Source organism: Clavelina lepadiformis, chromosome 3 (genome assembly GCF_947623445.1).
Source record: "Clavelina lepadiformis chromosome 3, kaClaLepa1.1, whole genome shotgun sequence".
In the NCBI taxonomy this organism is placed as follows: domain Eukaryota; kingdom Metazoa; phylum Chordata; class Ascidiacea; order Aplousobranchia; family Clavelinidae; genus Clavelina; species Clavelina lepadiformis.
Window position 1 is genome coordinate 10,665,188 of NC_135242.1, and position 21,251 is coordinate 10,686,438.

Consider the following 21,251-nt stretch of genomic DNA (forward strand, 5'->3'; position numbering starts at 1 on the left):
ACCAATGTGTTTTGCATCAAACTGCTATGGTTAAAATTCAAATAACAACATAAATTGCACAACACCACCTATATCTAAAATGTTTGTGTTTTTTTGAAGATAAATCTTTTTCTCCATCAGTAGTGGGAAGTAAAAAAGTCATGGTGGAAGGTAGTATATCAAATGAAATCCAAACACCAGTTACTGAAGATGAGAAAATGCTTGACAATTCACTTAATGATGGTGATTTACTGAGAATGCTTGCTGAAATGCATTTTCTTCATGGTGAGGTAAGAGAGTTCATAACACAAACATTTCTTAGGAGTGCCTATGGGCGCACATCATTAATAAGAATAACGAATCTTTTAGAACTGTATTACAACAGACCTAAATCCAATATTAACTTTTTTCTAAATCTTAGTTGCACAGGTTTTCTTGTAAGAAAATTCTTTCACATTGCCATAAGACCGTATTGTTGCCACATTGCCGTATAGTTATTTAATAAAAACATTAAGATGTAAACTGCGTTCGCATACACCATTGTGAGATTTTTTATATAACAACTGTAAATTTATAAGTGAAACACATTATTGACCTTTAAACTTTTAGATAGTTAAGTTAAGGCTCGAAACTTTGAACTTTTCTCAATCTTCGGCATTCAAAAATAACTCTTCAAGAACAATCAACTACGCTATGGGTATGTGTGTGTAAATAATCTCCCTTTGGTGTCTCTGGAAATCAAGGACTTGTTGAGAGAATATTGGCAATCAATGTAAAGCAATCATCTACTGTTCAATACCGAAGCCCAAATGTAAAGTCAGCTGCTGCAATCTGATGTAGCACTAACATTAAGTAAGTGGTTTTATCAGTGCCAGCAGGAACCCTCACACAAAACGATTTCACCTTGTTTTAGCTTAATGTAGAAAGGCTGATGAAGCTAAACAACAGCGTTATTGAACAACTGACACAAAAGCACAAGCTAAGAACCACACTACTTCAGGAGACTCTTGCGAGTTGCAGCTATAGCCTCTAGATACCAACTAGCAGCCCACACTGTTATTAACATACAGTACAAGGGACTGCTATATTTGTGAGCAGCACTGGCAGATGGAGCGAAGTTAAAGTCTGTCCTAGACTCGCCAGCAGTGTGGACAACAGTTGAGTTTAAAGACTTTAAACCGCCTGCATAATGCGTAATTGCGTATACAACCCACGCGAGAGCAATCTCTGCAAGACTTCCATCCCCACTTAAAGCTCCTTCAATTTATTTAGGAGACTTATGCTGTGTTATTACTGCATAAGGGTATCAAAATTTTAGTCTTAATGCTCTCACATTAGAATACTAAGCCTCTTCCACAAGAATCTGCCACTCTTTGATCGTAAAGAAAAGAAAACTGCCAATCTGGAAGATGAAACACTATTTCCAACCTTGTAATGGATTTTACCAACTTGGAACGCCTCTTACTTTCACACTTTGTCCTGGCACCCTTTACCAAGTCACAAAACTGACCCTTACTAATTGTTCTAACTAACCCAGTTCAACTAGTACCAACAATAGCCGTCGGGAGGTGGAATTTCCGTAAAGAAAATATGGAACAATTTACAAAACTGATCGATCTAGTAGCTTGCAAATTCCTCCACTCTCTGTTTAGAACTAGTTTACGCAGCCTTCTGTCAAAATTCATCAATTAAGCAAAACCATCCTCCATCCCTCAGGGCTACCACCTCCAGGACATCCCAACATAGTACAATAAATGCAATCACCACTACAAGGATTTTCTCCAATCAGCAGTAAAGGAAACTGATGTTACCAAAACTTCAAAAACGATAGACTCTTCACAAAAATGTTGCAAGCAATGAGAAGAAATATATGAGGAATTAACTTCACGCTTCAAGCAGGAAGACATGAAGAAGTTTCAACGGTCTTACTGGACGCAGATCCGTTCCAAAGCAATTCCCAGTCTCAACCAAGTCAAAACAAGAGCAGGTCATTTTTAAACAGATATGTGCCAAATTTGATCTAAAGTCTTTATGTTTATGTATGTACAAAGCAGAGGCGCAAACTGCGGATTATATATTGCTTGAATGCAAGAGTTTCGCCTTCCTACCATCGTGCAAGGCCTCACAACCATAATCAATAACATGATGAAGTGGCTAAAACATCTTGCCAACACCCTATTGTAAGGGTGCCCATTGCCCAACCAGTTAGTTCTGGTCTACCAGTTGGTCATGTACTAGTCCCAAATCGGCCACGCCGGCATTAGATAAAATAAGTTTTTAATATGTTACTATTTGTTTTATGAGTAGGTTAAGATTGATTATGTCTGACAAGTAATGGAGTAAACGTTTAAATTTATTAGTTTTGTCCAATTTTTAACCGACTTTTGTGGATTATTGTTATCAATAAATCATTTAACTATACACAAATATTTATACATTATTTGATTTATCGATCTACTTTTCTATGTTTTTTGGACAATGAAATTTTTGTAATCGATTACTTTTCATGTACTTTTCGGCATTTCCAATTTCAAAACAATTCATAAAACTGTTACATTAGCTTTCAAATGCATGAAAAATATTAAGTAAGCTTTAGTTACTGTTGGTGTTATGTTATATACGCTGAAACCTCAAACAAACACTGAACAACCTTTTAGAGAATAGAAATACTGTAAATAAATTTAAGTAAATTGTACCTCTATTAAATACATCGTTTTATTAATAAATGTTACTTCCCAAATCAAGAACTATAGCACTAATAATAAACTTAAATAGACTAAATGTCTTCTTTTTGTTAGGAAATTAAAATATTTCGTAAAGGTGTTAAGCACATTTTTATTCGCTCAAGTTTCGTTCCCAAGTTAAGTTTGCTATATAAATTTTGTTATGATATCACAATGCGTATATGTTATGACTCCTTATGTGTTAGTGAAAGTTAATTTTGGAGAGGATTTGAAAACGTTTGTAATTAGTAAGGGAAGAAAATAAAAACACCGGAAAGGATGTGTGTGAATTTGAGATGTTATCACTAGACCGCCAGAAGTCGGTTATTTCTAATGTGGTTTTTGGGACAAAAAATGATAAGCTCAAATCACATGCAAAGAGAAAAAATTAATCTACAATATAGATCATATAACATAAGATTTACAGGAATAGCAAATGACAAATATTTGCAAAAGGTTAGTCAAAAAATAAAGACTTTTTGTCAATACCTTAATTATCACAGGTCTACAAAATTTCACTTTTTTTCAAGAAAACACAGGTACATTGTTTTTTTGTTATGATTCCGAATATGCTTTTAGTTTTTCTTTAGCTCATCCCATTTTCAAGATATCGTCGAATCCGTGTTTTCAGAAAAAAGTATTAAAAACAATATACAGCTATGATACATGGCACTTAAAATTGTTTAGCGTACGACTTTCTTTTGTACACATGACTGGGGTCATCACGATATAACATCCAGCAGTAGTCCCCCATCATACCCTCATTCCATCATTCCAAAAACCTGGGTAACGAGCTTCTATAGCTTAAATGTCCTGGTGAAATCAGTCGCCTTGTTTGTCACTATTTGCACCAATGTTTTCTGCACTATCTACATGTGGAATTAACTGCTTAATATACCACCTAGTTTGCAAAAGGTTGACAAAAGATTCTCCCTATAGTAGACTATTATACCATAACAACTAAAAATTTAAAATGCAAATTTCTTGAAAACCTGATGCGCTACAAACAAAACAAGGGCATTTTCGAGATCAGGAGTCAAAAACCCTTCTAGAATCACCTAATCGCATCTCCCATTTATATTTGGCTTTTGACCAGTGCTCTCATTCAAAAAGACTAAAGTGTCAGGAAAATTGAAACAAAAATCTGATCGCTTGTTATGAAAGTGACGTTCGTTAAAACTCAACACTTAGTTGGGTGAAAACATGCAAGTATATTCAAAATTACACCGTTTAAAGTTGGACTTCAGTTAGCATATCAACAAACTTGTGTCTGTGTCATTATTATTCTTTTAAACCATCTTTGACACAACAATTACTACGCACAAAATCGTTCTGTGAAAAAAGGTTGGAGATTGCTACTGTACAATGATAAAATGTTCAGCCCAAAATGAATTGTCGGTCGCTGTTTTGCATTATTGCATCAGCTCTTCGGTTTATATGACACTCATTCCTAGTTTGATGTGAATGTATGATACATACAAATTTATTGGTATATACATGCATTTTTTCTGCAAACATCAGCTTTGTTTGAAGTGTAAACGTAATAGGAGCTGTTTGCTTTTTTATTTCTTAAACTTGCTTTTAACTCGCAGGCAATAATACATTTACTGCGCTGTGAGAATATCAAACTAAATGATGAAGCAGTACCTTCTCATCAACTTAAAGAAACACACAATGTTTCTGCTATGCCAACCGGAGAAGAAGCAGAATGGGCAGTTTATGTTGATTGGATTCACAAACTCAATATCAGTGCAACCAAAGCATTTCTTCGTTCTATAGGTTATCTGCATTAATTTTTTCTCCTTTTTATTATGAATTTGCTAACATTCTTCTTTGCCATCTCTACAGAAATTGGCATTGAATTGAAAGAGACTTGGATTGTTTGCAATGGTGCTGCATATTTGTGGAATTACAACAATCATTTGTTGAATGATATGAGATTTACAGTACTAGTGCCTACTTTTGAGAAGGTATTGTCTGGCATGGTAGAAGTAGGTCATTCAAGGTAAGATATAGGAAATTTAAGCCTTTTTATACTTATGTTTCTCAAAACCAGTCAATTGAAAAGTTTTAGTTAGCTATTAAACAGTTTTTGTGTTATCTCATGTGTGGTATGTCCTGTACTCTTCTTTTATTTTCCCCTAAATGTTTTTTTTGGTTCATGTTCATATTCATAATAAATTCATATGATGGGTCATGTTCTTGGTTTATTGTACATTGATATCGATCCTGTGATTTACTTACTGTAACTCAATATTTAAATAAATGCCAGAAATGATTCCCTTTTCAAATTGTAAGATTATCATATTTTTATGAATTATTAGAATTATGTATGCTAATTGATTTAGTGAGAATGCCCTCCTGGTTCGCATATGTGATGTCATTGCCAAGGGTTTGATTTCTCCATGGCTACCAGCGCCAAAAGTTTCTCTACAATCCAATACAGCAAACAATCCTGCAGCAAAAGAAGTTCTTCAAAAGAAGAACACCCCTAAATCAGGGGCCGCTTCTCTTATTACAGGTTCAGGTATTACAATGGATCAAGATGCACTGGATTTTTTGAAACGTGCTTTGGAGGTAAATTTTCATGGTATTAGTTTGCTTGTCAAACTTGGTTTTTGTTAAGATACATTGAAATTTTTGCAAGCTATATTCTTTGGCCAAATTTAGTTTTCAGTCAAATCCAACTCCATTTAAATCCAATTACAATTCAAATTTAACAAATTAACTTTTCTTTTTTCTTTATTATTAAATTACTTATTTTGTTATGTTTTGGCATGTTACTTCAGCGTGGAACACGCTAGTTTCTAGGTAACGGATCTTAGTACTGTCTGTCTTTGATTGTTAAACTGCTGTAGGAGCTCAACGTATCGTATTACTTTGATCAAGCGTGATACAAACTGAAGGCTTTAATTTAACCTTCGAAAGTAAAATAGTAGTTTAAAGACCTGGCTGAATGCAGACAATCAGAATGGTAATTACTGATGTTGCATAAGTTTAAATAGATTTTGTAACACACGCGGTATGTAATTAGGAAAACATGGCAAAGAATTTTGAAAGCAAACACTATGCCATTAAATAAAGGTAAAGTTCAATTGATTACAAGAACGAAAATTCTACATACACTGTGGAAAAGAATTGCAAAAATGGCATTCATCACTAAGGTAGTTACCAGCTAGAAATTGTTGCAAACCTGCCCTTTTTAGGCATGAATAGTGGAAATTATTTTCATAAATGCAAATTTACACTGCATGATGACCAAGTGATTTCTTGGCAGTGGCCTGTCATCATGCATTATATCACTACGTAACACAATTTTTGTTTGGTTACTTTTTTTAATGCCCCTTTATGTATTTTTGGGTGCTGAGCAGTTAGTTTTTTCACACCATCGTTACTTTTTGAGATATTCAAACTTTGATATAGCTGTAAGTATAGCAAATTGTGTTCTACTCTTGCAGTAGACTTTAACACCACATCAAGGTTCTGTTTGGTTTATTAAACACAAAAAACTGTTTATAAACGTTAATAAGGAAGGCTTGAAGATAAATGTAACATTGTTTTGTCAAACAGTAAGAATTGTTCAAAAATGTACTTTTGAACGAGGTTTTCTTTTATGACCACTCCTGCCTTACTAAAGACCAAATATAGCCTCCCATCATTGCACTGTCCCGGCGGCCTTTATATCGTTTTTCCATTGGCTCAATATCCTGATGAAATCTCTCACCATGTTCCTCACTGAAGTCACCAAGATTTTCTTGAAAAAAATCTAGATGGGAACATAAAAAATTAGGTTTGACACACATACCCATGTTTTTGGTAACTTTTGATAAGTTTTTCCACCAACTCTTTGTAACTTCTGTCCCTTTTATTTCCCAGAAATCCATCAACATCACCTCGAAATGCTTGCCACGCTTCTTTTTCTGTTTCATTCATTTTTTCTTCCAATCTTTTACACTTTAGCATTGTGTTTATCTGTGGACCAACAAATAATCTTCCTTTTATTTTGGCAAGTGATAGTCTGGGAAACATTGAACGGATTTCTTGAAAAACTTGTCCTTGAAAATCCAAAGCTTTGACAAACTGTTTTACCAGACCTAATTTGATATGAAGTGGAGGCAGCAAAACTATTTCCCCACTTACAAGAGGTTCCCTAATAACGTTGTACATTCCTGGGGTTAGTTTTTCCCGTGCTGACCAATGAATTTTGTCATAGTGCTCACCGTCAGCCCTACTATTCCACAAGCACAAAAAGCAAGAGTATTTCTAGTAACCACCCTGCAGACCAAGCAAAATTCCCAACATTTTAAAATCACCACAAACATACCACTTAAACTGAGTGTAACTGATTTTAATGAGCAGTTGCTTGAGTGGGTATATGTTGCCATTGTGAAGTAACACTGCTTTAAGACTTTTGGTAGAACTGTCAATGAAAAGCAGCCACTGAGTAGGATCATGATCTATTCCAACAGCACCAAACAGGCCTTCCACATCTTTGCAATAGCTAAGGTCTTCAATAACGTCAAAGTAGACAAAAAAACTCCAAGTGCCTTTTCCTGTAGGCTGTACTCTTACAGTCATCACCAAGCAGATTCCACTCATTTATTCTGGATGTTAATAACTCTGCTTCAGATTTTATAAGAAATAAATTACAGTACTGTTAGTGATTCACAGAAAAAACTTACATTTGATGGTGGGTTTGGAACCGGTAAGGCTTCACTGTGAGGAACAGGTACAATGTATGAGAGTGTACTTGGATATGTCACAGCTCTTCTTCCGCTGACCTTACGATACTTTGATATGTTTATTATGTAAAAATAGCAATCATCATGATGATTTTGAGGCTCTCTCCAAACTCTGGGAACTGCAAATGACATAACTTTTCCAGAACCCCTCAATCATCCTTCAAAATTAGATTGACAGCTACCGCAGATTACATGTGGTGCCAATGACTTATCCTGATCACCAATATCCATTCCAAAATATAGTCTATAAGCTGTCCAATGAACTGAATCTAAGATTTACACAAGACTTGACTCTACAAAATGTAATCATATGGCATACTTTTCTCTGCAAACACTAAACACTACTTTCTGAAGACACTATACTGAACTTAACAGGCTGAGATAAAATGAAAACTGAGATAAGAAATAAAAGCACAATCGTCTGAGAGATGTGCGCTATGACATTCACTTCCTCAAGTAAATAGGACGCCGATTTACAACATGATAATGCTGACCGACACAAATCATAACCGCATAAAAAACCTACAGTTAATGGAAAATCACAAAAAACGGAAATCATTGTATCTCGAAAACGATGGATGATAGAAAAAAACTGATACCAATTTTGGAATCAGCGCTTGAAAATCATACAAACACACTTAATAAATGTAGCCAAATAAACTTTTTTTTAAATTTTGTTACATAGTGAATTATGAATTGAATTACTAACATAACAATTTCTTCCAAACATGCCATAATTAAAGGCAAATCTGCCGTAATTTTGTTATTGTTAAACATTTTTGAAAATTATTTTCACCTATATAAAGATTTAAATGTTCTGTTTCATTTAAAGTTGGCCATTTGTAGCACGTGGTCCCCCACTTTATCAAAATTTATTCCTATCAAATAGATTATTGGGTAGTGCTTTATATCAGGGTACAGCTCGTAAAATGACATTCCAAGATGTCAAAGATTACAAAGAAACATAACCTTTAAGTTTGCTACTATTTTAACTGTAATTTTTACGGTAACAGTTAGATGACGTAACATGGTAACAACAGTACAAGATTTCTGGAATACCTTTATAGCATAATGAATACGTTACTTTTGTTTGTCATACTTATAGATTGTTGATTGATGTTGATAGTGCTAATTGCAATTAGTTTGATATAAGATTCCTGATATGTAAAATTACATATGATCCGGCCTTCCTCTTTTAAAAACTTGATGTTTTTTATGAGAGACTACAGGCTTGTGAACTGTATTAGTATGACACTACCGTTCCAGATCACTTCTGTATCTCTAACTATGCATTTAAATTTTATGCATTTTGACAATCTCGTAACTCAATATTGAGTTTTTTGTAGGTATGTGAACATGGTTTACAATTGTCAAATGCTGCTGTTCTAATACCAACAAACATTCGTCATGGGCTTATATCAACATGGGTTCAAGTTAAACAAATTCTTCAGCAACAAATTTCGCCCGGATTTGGAGTAAGCACGGAGGTGGGTTTTTTACAAGTATTCTTTACCAGGATGTATCATACTAGAACTGTGTTAGGTTTATGGTCCTCAACAAACAGTAAAACGATGTTTGGATTAGTGTACAAATTCAACGTTGAGTTTATTTTATTCCAGTGACATACTGTTTGTTGTTGTTTTATCAATGTTTGCAACAGTGTTTCATTGATATGCTGTACTAATGCAGAATTCCTAGTAAATACCCACTGAAGCATTGGTTTTGTAATAGTTTTGACTTCCTGAAATTGATACGGAGCAAAGTTTTACTCTAATAAACTCTTATAAAATGTTTAAATTTTTGAAATTTGCTAACCCTGAAGTAGTTGATGAATGAACCACTGGTGCCTGATCATGGAAAAATAAAAAATGCAGCTATTATACAAATTATTATTAATGCCACTTTATATTATAGAATGCATCTAAACATTAATCGGAGACCACAACCATTAAACTACTGATCAACACTCGTTTGTAGGTTATTGTTACTAAATCTTTTAAAATCTGAAGTTAAATATTAGGAAAAGTATTGAAAACCAAAACAGGAATGAAAAATATGGATTACTAAATAAAACAACATGCACACCACTGCAAAAACAGTTCATAACAACCAATTTGGAAAATATAGTATTGTTTTGTTATAATCATGTGGCGTGCAGCAGTTAGTGAACACAGTTAGTTAGCCATTAACAATTTGTAGAAGTTATCTTTGTAGCAGTAAATTGTTCGAATTATTATCTAACAATGCTTCCTGACTGCAGTAAATTTACTGCCTAAATGAGGTTTGTTTATCAAATTTTGGAAATGATAAAACTCAAACGTTATACTGCATGCAAAAAATTCCAAATAGGGAATTAAAGATTTTTCTCATCACTTTCTTTGCTTTTGTTTCGTCTTCTCGTCATGCCAGTTCAGTTTTATTTTGCTTTATGCATGCCTTTTCTCTAATTCTAGGGTGTGCGTGTACCAGTCAGCGCCAGTGTTGATAATTGTTGTTTTTCATTTGTGGTATCAAAGTGTACATGGCACATCATCAAGTATCAAAACAAAAACTAGGCATCAGTGTGAAACAAACTATGAATTAAATGTGGAATGGTGGAAATGTCCTTCCAGAATTACTGCATTTTTAGTTGAATTTAGGTTGGCTTTAAAATATTCCATTGATCCAACACTTTATGCCAATGCAACTAGGTTACTTGTGGATTTAAACTAGGCTTGTTGTTTATATCTATATAGTGCATTTAAAACAAAATAAATCACCCAACAAATTTATGTGTTCCCTATAATTGCGACCTGTTGTTTGTTATTTATGTGTAACTTCTCATTTCATGCAAGACTCTTGGCAGTTCCTCTATTGCACAGACATGTTTACTAAACTTACCACAAGGATTGTTTGGGCCGTTTTTTTGTCAACAACTGTCTGACCAGTGAACACCTTTGAATCTCTCATAAAAAAATTTCTGCGGTTTATTCTGTTAATTATGCTCTTTGATAAGTGATAAACTTGTTTTTGCACTGCTTTATGTTCACAGAAAGATCAGCTTTGAGCAGAAAAAAGTCGTGCGCTTGTAATTGTGTTACTTTTTTAGAGTCACAGTCCAAATTGCTGTAACCTTTAACAAAAATCGTACTTATCTTTCAGTAAACCTGAGGACGCAAGGTGATGCTTGTCAAGCAAACAAAAATTAACCCAATAGTTTTATAAATTTGCTGCTTTTTTATTTTATTATGAGTGGTTTGTTCCGGAAGTATTTGACCTTATTTTCTCCCCCAAAGATACGCCCAGGAATTTGTTTTGGCATATTGTGATATTACTATCAATTTACACACATAAAAAATTTCAAATTGATAAGTGGTGTTGTTACCTTTTTATGAAGCATTTAGTATAGTCTTATCGTGCATGCTCGTTATTTTTTACTCAGAAAGACAGAATGTCTCGAAAAAAGGTATTACATCACCTTTTGCCTAAAACTTGGTAATAATTAAACTGAAACAATTCCAAGATTCATCAATCTTTTGAAGAGGAGGCCTTTAGCCAAACTCAAACTAAAGAATGATATAATCGTTTCAAAAACGGCCGATTTTCAATGGAAAATCATGTGCATTCTGGCAATCCATCTGGCAGGGCCTAGTCGAAATGAGAAAAGGATTAAGAAGATGTGCTAAATTGAGGTGAAAGATTGCCATGTAACTCTCAGGCAAGTTGTTAAAGAAGCAACAGTAAGCAGAGGATCAGTTCATTCTATTTTTACTGACGATATGTGCTTGAGGAGTGTCGGCAAAATTTATTCCCAAGCTGCTGACGGAGAATCAGAAGGAACTTTGTGTGGAAATCGCACAAGACATGACTGTGAAAACAATGACCCAGAATATGTGAAGATTTACATAACTGGTGATGAGATCTAGATTTATGGCTACAAACCAAGTTTTAAACTTTACAACGAAATCATCTTGGATCACCAAAATCCAAAACAAATGATAAAAAGCAAATGATTAAAATAAAATGATTGATTGATGATACTTGGCAGTTTTATGTCGCCTTTCTGATGCTGTATGAAGAAGGCAGTCAGACATGAGGACGAGGAAGAACTGGCAGCTTTACCATGACAATGCTCCTGCTCTTTCCACCCATGTTATTCAACGACTTGGCAAAAACAATATTGCACTTATGCAACAGCCTCCTTATTTTCCTGATTTTACAACATTTGACTTCTGGTTGTCTCTCAAGTTTAAAAGGGAAAGGGAAGAAATTATGGAAACATTGACAGCAGAGCTCAAGAGCATTCCAGAGGAAGAGTTTTAACAGTGTTTTCAAAAGTGAATGAAGTGTTGGGAAAAGGATGTACACTTGCAAGTAGAGTATTGTAAAGGATATTAATAAAACCTGTGATATTTATTGTTTTGTTTTTTATTTTCAATGGTCAGATACTTTTTGGGCCTTCCCCGTATACTGATTATATATACTGGGTTAACACGGTTAAACTACCATCAACTTCAAAAGTGTATTTTGCTACTGCTCAGCTCTTCCAATTATCTCTGTTGTTTTGAGCCTTAAAAACTCGCAGCAACAATGACACGAGTGTTTAAACAGCTCCAAGCAATTTATTGAATGTTTTATCTTTATTTATTTTTACGTTATAGAGTAATTCAACCCGATTTCAACTAGAAAATTTCAGCTTAATAAATGCGATGATCAACATAGAAAAAGAGTGAATTATTTAATAATATATTAATTATAATAATATATAGATCATTAATATAACTTTCTTTGTTTTTGGCATTAAATTAAATGTTTTTGCAAATGTACATTAATCACAATTTCAACCGGTCGTATGATAGATATCCTTATGATAAAAAGATTCCACTTTAGAAATGCCCTAAATAATTATAATTTTTGGTTAATAATAATCTGTTCAATTTTATTTCTTTTTTTATTTCACCCGGTAGTTTCAACCAGTGCATTTAATTTTCTTTTTTTTTAGAAAAGTTGTGACCAACCCGATATGACAAGAGCATTAATTATGTTAGAAATGTTAACTTGTAATGGCAGCAATTCATTGATGGAATTTATTGTTCCAAATCTTCATGAGGTGAGTTGGTATTATGATAAGTTGAAGTTACTGTGCAGTTAATGTTGTAATAAAAAAATTAAACAGCTCAATTGGACTACACTTCTACAGGATTTTATTGAATCAGTACCAGTATTCAATTTGTGAACTAGAGGGCTTATCACCCCTTAGGCGATGTATCATCTTTTTGACATGCTTGAATAAACTCACCCTCTGTCCCAATGTTATAATTTAGTAGATCAAAGGCAGATCAAATTTGTTCAACTTGTAAAAACTTAGATCAGCTGATCCGAGATTGACGGTAAATTTCGTGGTAATTGTTTACTGTAACGAGTTGATCATGAACTGGTGACGTTTGATCAAAATTTTCTTTTTGTCGGGCAAAGAATTTGCTTGTCACTTATATACCATTCTGTGAACAACTTGTGCGGTAAGGCATAGCGTAGCAGAAATGGTAGGACCGAATTTTTGTTTTGCCTCTCAAAGTATAAATTTCATTTGTTGATATTAACGCTTACTTTTTTGTTAAAGTCAGGTAAGTAACATGAAAACTACTGGTAAATGGTGATTTAGCGTTAGCCACCTTCTGCTGAATCGGTACTGTACAGCCTCAGCAGCAGGCTGGTTGGCGATACAGTTAGTCGGTGCCTACAGTGTACTGGCATGCTTATGTGGTTGTTCTAACTTAGTGTGATATAGCAATTCAGTTGTGGAAGGCCTATTAGAAGATCATTTCTGAGTCATGGAAATTTACTTGAGTACTGAGTAGCCCAGTAGATTCCTCGCTGGTATGGTTAGAAACTGAACCATCATATTTATTGTAAAGTAGTCCGAGTAGCTAACATTAAGTTAACTAATAGTGAAGAAAGTTCCGACTGTATTTTGAAAAATGTTTAGAGCGCAGTAATTTTACAAGCTAACAAAGGTTTTTAACAAGTTAACGATTAGTGGTGTTTTTCACCTATTTTAACAATAGTTAGTTATTTGGTAATCAACTTAAAAATGAATTGAATTTCAGCAAATTTTGTCTCGACCAGAGACCTTTACCTGGGTAGCAATAGCACTAGTAGACGTACATAATTGATTAGGGAGAGCTTTTCTAATTTTATAATATTCAATCAACCTTGGAGCAAATGTTCTGGTAGGTATTGGCCAAGTTAATATACAGCTGTTATCAGGTGTTAGTACAATATTGCATTGATTTGATTGTATGCAATTATACAGGTTACAGATTAATTTGGATCTGGTTGGAATAGGAGTGTAATACCAGATATTTTTATGTCAACTCAAAGAAGTGTAACGTCGGTGTAATTGCCGAACCGCTTTTAAACTTTCTCTGGGAATGTTTCAGTTGAACTATGAAATTCTACCACTTGTCGGTCATAGATTTAAATGCATGTGATATGGGCTGTTTGTTGTAACATTGCTCATCACCTGTTCCTTTTGCCTAATTATATTAAAACAGGAATTTGTTTTGTTCATAGGAATTTCACAAGGTTCACTCCAGTCCTGTGAGAAAATGGTGTGTTTGTATAATTATGGTGGAGCATATTTTTACTTAACAGTGTTAGGTAACAGTGACAAGTAACTTAACAGTGTCAGTAATGAGCAGTGATTCGTGGCAAAGTTAGCATGAAACTAATAAAATAAATCAATAAAACCTTAAGGTTCAAAAACTTTGAGGTTATTTTTTTTGCTGTTGCATGTGCTTAAAAATCCCATTTATGAAACCCGCACTTGTGAATGCACTCTTTTGGTCATTATCTAAGCTTTATGACCATAAGTGAGATATGGAATGAAAAGAAGAATTGAAAGCTTTGTAGTCTTATAAAGCGCTCACTTCAGGATAAACAAATATTGAAGCTCACACACGACTGCACTTCTTTTGACTGCACTGAGCAAAACGTTGCTACAAAATTTGTAGGTAATGTTTTATGTGGTGGACTAACTTAGTTTAATTTCAAATTTAAGTTTGTTAAGTTAATTAAGCTCATTAAGTTTGCCATAAATGTCAATATCATCAGCCATTAGTTTCGCTCCATTTTTTTCGTTTGTTTTACTTCACTTTTAATGACGGGATAATTTAGCATTGTTGCAAATCGTTATGCTGCAGAGCGTGATCTACCAAGCTTGATAGATTTCTAAACATACATGCTACAAGGGTGTAGGTATTTCAGCCCCATTATAGATTGCAATGTGTTTGCTTTTTTTTCTGAAGTTTATAACGAAATGACAATGCAACATAGCAACACAAGCAGCACATACACTATATACCAAGAAAAATTGAACTGCATTTCACCAAAGCATTGTTTATTTCAAAGCAATCGTTGTAATGCAAGGTCAAAAAACCAACCAAGTGATACAAAATTTAGGTCAACTGTGCAGTGATTTTATGGTTACTAGTAAGCTATCATCAATACTGTACTCTTTCAATGGTCTCCAGAGCTTATCTTAAGAAAATCGATTGTACATCTTTTGCGTATCTCCAAGGCCGTTCAAAAAATGCTTAAAAGTCAAAATTTGTTCCGTTGTGCTTTAACCAGGACAAAAGAAAATCATGTGTCCTCATGTTGTGAATCGACTATTTCACGGCATCGCTTTTGAAGACATTTGGCATACACCTTACCAGATACAATAAGCGGAAAGATCCATCCATAATGAGAACACCCTTCTTGTTTATAGGGATGATAACATTCATTTGCCAATGTCTTAGTGTTTTACTTGAACTCCTTGCCGTTTGATTACAGGCCACAGCTAGGGTTTTTCCTTGGTTCATGGCCTTCAGCATTTCATGTCAGATTTCATCACAATGAACCACCTTACCGGATCTTACAGCTTAGATAATTTCAGCCTCAGTGATATTTCCTTTTTGTTCAAAACATATTGTCTGTATGCCAATTGGAATACTAAACAGGAATTTTTTAAAACTTTTCTAAAATAACTGTATTCATTAGAATCAACCAAGTTCATTTGACATTATTTTAATTTTAAGTGTCATCTTTGCTGCTAATCCATCATATATTTATTCATACTGGCTGTTCAGACATCACATTTTCACTATTTCATTTGAACGATCATGTGGCTTAACAATGTTTGTTGGTTGAGTTTGGTTTGATGGTAAAAGTTAGGATATGTTGCATTTTATCATTTATCACGCATAAGCTCTCTCAGGTTTTTTCCTGAGACAAAGTTTTCCCAATTACCTAGAAAATTGTGTTAGGAGAAAGATCCTGATAACAGAATTTACGCTTCTGGCGCAGTCTCCACGAAGTTAATCGAAAAGCGTTATAATGTGTCCTTTGTTAGGTTCTTACTTCTGTCAAAATTTGGAGTTTCAACAACCCACTATTTTATAGCCTTCTTTGTTAGTGTCTGATATGCTGACTGACTGAATAAATCGCAAATAATATATTGTAAAATATTGTGAACGTTTAAATTTTAAACAATGAGCTTTTTTTTACGCATGATTGAGGCATTATTTTGGGTCAGTGCAAACAAATGTTTCTTTCCATTTAACATATTACAGCTTGTATTAAAACAATCAATGATTGAACGCACTATGAAAGAAAAAAAATTTATCCAAGAAGATAATAACCTACTGCGAAATGGCAGCCAAATAGTGAAATACTACCTTTCATATATGTGATTGATGTACATCTGCAGAAATTGTTCCAAAGTTTCAGCATTTTTCTGTAAGATGGCATGCAAAACAAATTCAGTATTTGTAGTTCGTAACATTTTGTCTTGTAATCTTTAACTTTGTGAACCAAAAATTATGATGCCAGAGTGAAAAATGAAAAGCTCAAACTAGACTGCTTAGTTTTCGTCACAATAAGAAAAAAATTCATTGCAAAACTTTTCAGTTGTATTTTGTTGATTCTTTCTGGATATTCGTTTTTTTCTTGTTTTAACTGAAAAGTTTATTTACTACTATGAGGATATGCATGTAAAGTATAACTCCCGAGATTGCAATGTATTTGAAAGAGTTTATTTATTTGCAATATGTAAATTTGCTTTCTAAGGTTTGTGACATTGTTGAAAGATGTAATTGGGATGATTTGTATCTTGAATTGGAAGTATGGACAAGATTATCAGAGTTTTCAAGGTTGAAGAAGGATCATTTACTTGTGTCAAGATGCACAAATAAGTCTTTGGCGTTATCATCATCTATACTCAAGAAGAAGACTGGTCAAAACGTGTTAGAAAGGTATTATGGGAGGATGCATTGTAAGATTGTTAGATACAGTATTATCAGTGGTTATTGATCTTTATGAGATTTCATTTGTAGTCTGTAGAAAATAATTTTAAAGCTTATTTTAAATAGACACCGTAAAAGCGCTGCACTTGAATTGTTGTGTTTATCTTCATGCATTCTTGGTGAAAGCTTAATGGATACCAGTGCGGCCAATCCTTCTTTAAGAAGACAGGCTATGCATAGTTTTGTGGAAAGGTATAGTTATTTTTACTTATTACTATGCTTTCATAAAACCATTTGGAAAATGGAATTTAAATTTTTACAGTGCTAAATATGGTAAGCAAGCTGGCAGTTTCAAATTGGTCATGTTAGCATGTAGGAAATGGTGGAATTCGGCTTTGCCATTCGTTTCATCAGTGCTACAAAGAGAGACTTTAGGAAAACCTTTGGAAGTTTTACTGACTTGTATTCTACATACAGCAAGTCAAACCCAATGTAATGAAGAAGAGGTATTTGTTGCTCATGAATATATTAATTAAAATAACCAATGAAACCTATTTCTATTTTGTAACTGTCAGATAAACCATATGTGTAAGTAATGCATATACACTGAAAACTTATTATCTAAAGTTTTCTTAGCTTGAAATTGTTGAAATTTGCAAATGCAAAATATGTATTGATACACAGTTAAACAACAAAATTTGAAGCTACACTAACTACTTACTCCAATTGGCAAATACAGCCCATACTTACGATATGCTATTCACAAATGCGTGGAACATTACAATTTTTTTGCTGAAATTTTTGACCACAGTATGGTGTTTTATCTAGAAGGGTAATCAGTAACTAGTAGCAAAACCAGCAACTTTCAGGTATGTGGGAAAGTATTGCCAGGGAGCAAATACAAGTACAGAATGTTTTTTGATTTAGTAGAATAATAAAATATATTAACATGTTATACGAAACATAAAACAGGTTTGAACTGTAAAATTTTCCTGCTTATGCCCTTTAACTGAAAGTGTTTTGTCTGCTTCATGAAGTCATTGTTACCCAAAAATTACTCCAAAAAACAAAAAAAATTTGCCAAAGTTTCCACTAGCCACTGCCACATATATACCGGCATTTATTGCTTCTTTAACTTTTTAATACCAAATTTATGTTTTTGATGTGTACCTGGCATTTAAGACCATTGTGTTTTTTTGCTTAAAACGTCTGCCATGTAGACAAGATGACTGTTTATATCTTCCTGAACACCATCCCAATTGTATGTATTGAAGTTTATATGTACAGCTTTAAGATTTCATTTGGTAAATGCACACATTCTAAAGTTATTGCAAAAGAACATGCTTAGGACATGTAAAAATTTTTCCTATGTTTTTTATTGCTATTAAACAACTAGCATTTCCACTAAACCCATAATTAGTTAAATCCACAAAGCATAAGTTAAAAAGCGAAGTCAAACAGATGAGCAGGTAATGTGTTCGAGCAACAGATGATTAGAACCTACTTCAATGTGGATAGGAAAAAATCCCATCCCAGACAGGAGCCTGATTTCTAATGGCCATAACACTAATGTAGGGCCTTGTTGATGAGCCCAAGTTTGTTCAGTAAAAATGCACACCAATGATAATAATTAATCTTATGGAGATGTGATGACATTGCTGCTCCTTACTAGATGGAATTGTCTCTGGAACTAATCATAAAAATGCAATAAACCGAGTGCTACTTGAAAATATCACTGGTGATAAATTTTTGTAGTAAACTGTGAAGAACATAAATATTATACTGTTTTGTAGTAAATTTTCTCCGACTTTTAGATTTTCCAAAAATTATTTCTCAATTATCTAGCATGAGGTGTCTTTGCCCACAACTACAAACAGTATACAAGAATCTAAACAAAACACTGGCATATCCCTATTTGATGACACGACCGATGACAGAACTCTAAGAGCTGCAATGTATGGTGTTTTGTTTCAAACTTTTGCTGACAAGGTTTGTTTAAATATATTGAATAGAAATATTAAAGAAAAAAACATATTATTTAAAGTGAGGCGCAAGTCTAAAAATTAGTTTGCCTTGAATCTTAGAGTAGTTGTCACTAAATATACTAGATAAAAGATTTGTACTCGGATGCAACGCTTAGCAGTTATTGCCACAAATAAATAGCAGAAAAACGCAAATTCATCGCTTCATTATGACGCAGATGGCGGCTCATACTACGTCACAGTAGAAGAAGCAATATACTTAACTTAGGTATTTGGATTAAGTGTGAATAGAACGTTTCGTGTTGCCGAAAAGTAATAGGTTTAATAAAAGTATACATAAAATACTTTAAATTAAACAAGCCTAAGCAAGTTTATCGTTGGTGTATTAGTACCAGTGAATGTTGATGCTAAGCTACAGTTCAGTTTTCGATGTTGGCCCTAGTCTAGACCGGTAACGGCCATAAAACTGCTGTCATCTGTGGCTTATCTATGCTAAAAATAAACATTACCTGCTACTAATCATCTACGGATTCCATCCAAAACGCTTTAGCTAGCCTACCACAACTACCATATCTAATACAAACCCCAGTCATCAAACATATTGTTTTTACATTGTGATGTCATAGTTGCCATCCCTCAATCATAACACAGCCCAACAAAAAAAATTTTTTTTGAGGTGCCAGCGATGTTTCAACGGATTTAGGGTAATTTGAGGTCGCTGATTCCGAATTTGGCATTGGTTTTGCTGAATTGGTTCTAGTTTTCGAGATATGGTTATTTTCTTTATTTCAGCATTTTTCACTATTTCTGGCATTAGTGACAGTGTTTTAGCTATCACGTCATCGTTTGTGTTTAGGTTGAAACCTCAGAATAGACTCAATTGTTATTCTCATTAAATAGACCTGCCTTATTTGTCGATAAAAATGCGTTAATTTCTCATGATTTCTTGAAATATTTAATGCACTGAAGGAAAGAATCGCTGACCTTGATCAAGTTTGCTTCTTTCGAGTTGCAGGTGAATAAAACGTTACTCTTCTTAAAACTAGTTAGTAAGGCGACCGGTTGAGCACTGCAAAAGCATTCCCTTACCTGCGTTTACATCAGTACCAGATTTGCAAGAAACAGATATTGAGGAAAAGCATGAAATGAAACATTTACGAAGAAAGCTCTTTCACTCCCGAACAGTTCACACAAAAGGAGCTTAATGATCTTATCAGAGACTTTAACTTATCAAAAGAAGCATCTGAGGTTTTAGCTTCCAGACTGAAGGAGAAGAACTGTCTAAAGGCGGATGCAAAGATAACAGCTTACCGGACTGGAGAAGAGGAACTCTTTCCCTTCTTCAGTCAAGATGCAGACCTTGAATATTGAAATGATATAACTGGACTTCTCCTCAAAATGAAAGTCCTAGACTACAAACAAGAAGACTGGCGATTGTTTATAGACAGCTCTACCAGAAGTTTAAAATGCATTCTGTTGCATAATGTCAACTGCTATTCATCTCTGCCAATTGCTCATTCAACAAAACTGAAAGAAGAGTATGAAAATGTGAAATTAGTTTTACGGAAGATCTGCTATGCCGAGCACCAGTGGTCAATTTGTGTTGACTTAAAGATGGTGAACTTTTTGCTTGGGCAGCAAAGTGGATACACTAAGTATCCCTGCTTTATGTGCTTGTGGGACAGCAAAGACCCAGCACAGGGTAAAAAAGGCATGGCTCACAAGAGAAAATCTAGAAGTAGGCAAAGCAAATGTTATTAAAGAACCTTTGTTTCAAAGAAAGAAGATCATTTTACCACCTCTCTATGTCAGGCTGGGGCTCATGAAACAATTTGTAAAGGCTTTATATAAAGATGGTGATTGTTTTAAATATTTTTGTAGATGTTTTCCAAAAGTGACAACCGAAAATTTGAAAGCAGGCATTTTTGATGGGCCTCAAATTCGCAAATTAATCAATGACTCAAATTTGGAACAAGCATGAACAATGTGGAATTCCAAGCTTGGTCTTGTTTTGTGTCTGTGGTGAAGAACTTTTTTGGAAACCACAAGGCAGAAAATTATGCAGAGCTGGTAGAAAATATGCTCGAGACCTACCAACAGGTAGGGGCAAATATGAGCATTTAAGTGCACTATCTCCACAGCCATTTGGAAAAATTTCCTGACAAATTGGGTAATTTTTCTGAAGAACAAGGGGAGAGATTTCATCAGGACATAAAGGTGATGGAAGAATGATACCAGGGCAGATGGGAGAAAAACTTGATGGCAGACTAATGTTGGTGTTTTCAGCACGATTGTACTGACGTCCGCCATAAAAGAAAGTCATACAAAAAGCGATTCACCATCAATTATATATAAAAACAGACTTATTATGCACTGATTGATTTAGTATTGTGATATTTATGCATTTGACTATTGTCCAAGTGTATTACAGTTGGCTGAGACCTGAAACCTAATATTGCGTTATGTGTGATATGAGTGGAATTTCCAAAAGTGAAAAATCTAAATATCTCAAAAACTAGAGCCAATTGAGAAAAATGATTGTCATTTTCGAAATCAGCG

The 21,251-nt window shown here is 34.1% G+C and overlaps 1 protein-coding gene across 4 annotated transcripts in view; it reads left to right on the forward strand.

Annotated features, from left to right (window-relative positions):
* LOC143450844 (cilia- and flagella-associated protein 46-like) overlaps positions 1 to 21,251 on the forward strand; it is a 143,706-nt gene that overhangs the window by 53,441 nt on the left and 69,014 nt on the right. For 3 of the 4 annotated variants that reach the window (XM_076951574.1, XM_076951575.1, XM_076951577.1), the window contains exons 18-27: positions 100 to 269; positions 4,295 to 4,481; positions 4,551 to 4,707; positions 5,051 to 5,279; positions 8,791 to 8,931; positions 12,426 to 12,533; positions 16,535 to 16,719; positions 16,837 to 16,962; positions 17,033 to 17,216; positions 18,556 to 18,699. In XM_076951574.1, the coding sequence (XP_076807689.1) occupies positions 100 to 269; positions 4,295 to 4,481; positions 4,551 to 4,707; positions 5,051 to 5,279; positions 8,791 to 8,931; positions 12,426 to 12,533; positions 16,535 to 16,719; positions 16,837 to 16,962; positions 17,033 to 17,216; positions 18,556 to 18,699 (1,631 nt within the window). The remainder of the gene's footprint in view (positions 1 to 99; positions 270 to 4,294; positions 4,482 to 4,550; positions 4,708 to 5,050; positions 5,280 to 8,790; positions 8,932 to 12,425; positions 12,534 to 16,534; positions 16,720 to 16,836; positions 16,963 to 17,032; positions 17,217 to 18,555; positions 18,700 to 21,251) is intronic. The other variant, XM_076951576.1, reaches the window with a different exon arrangement.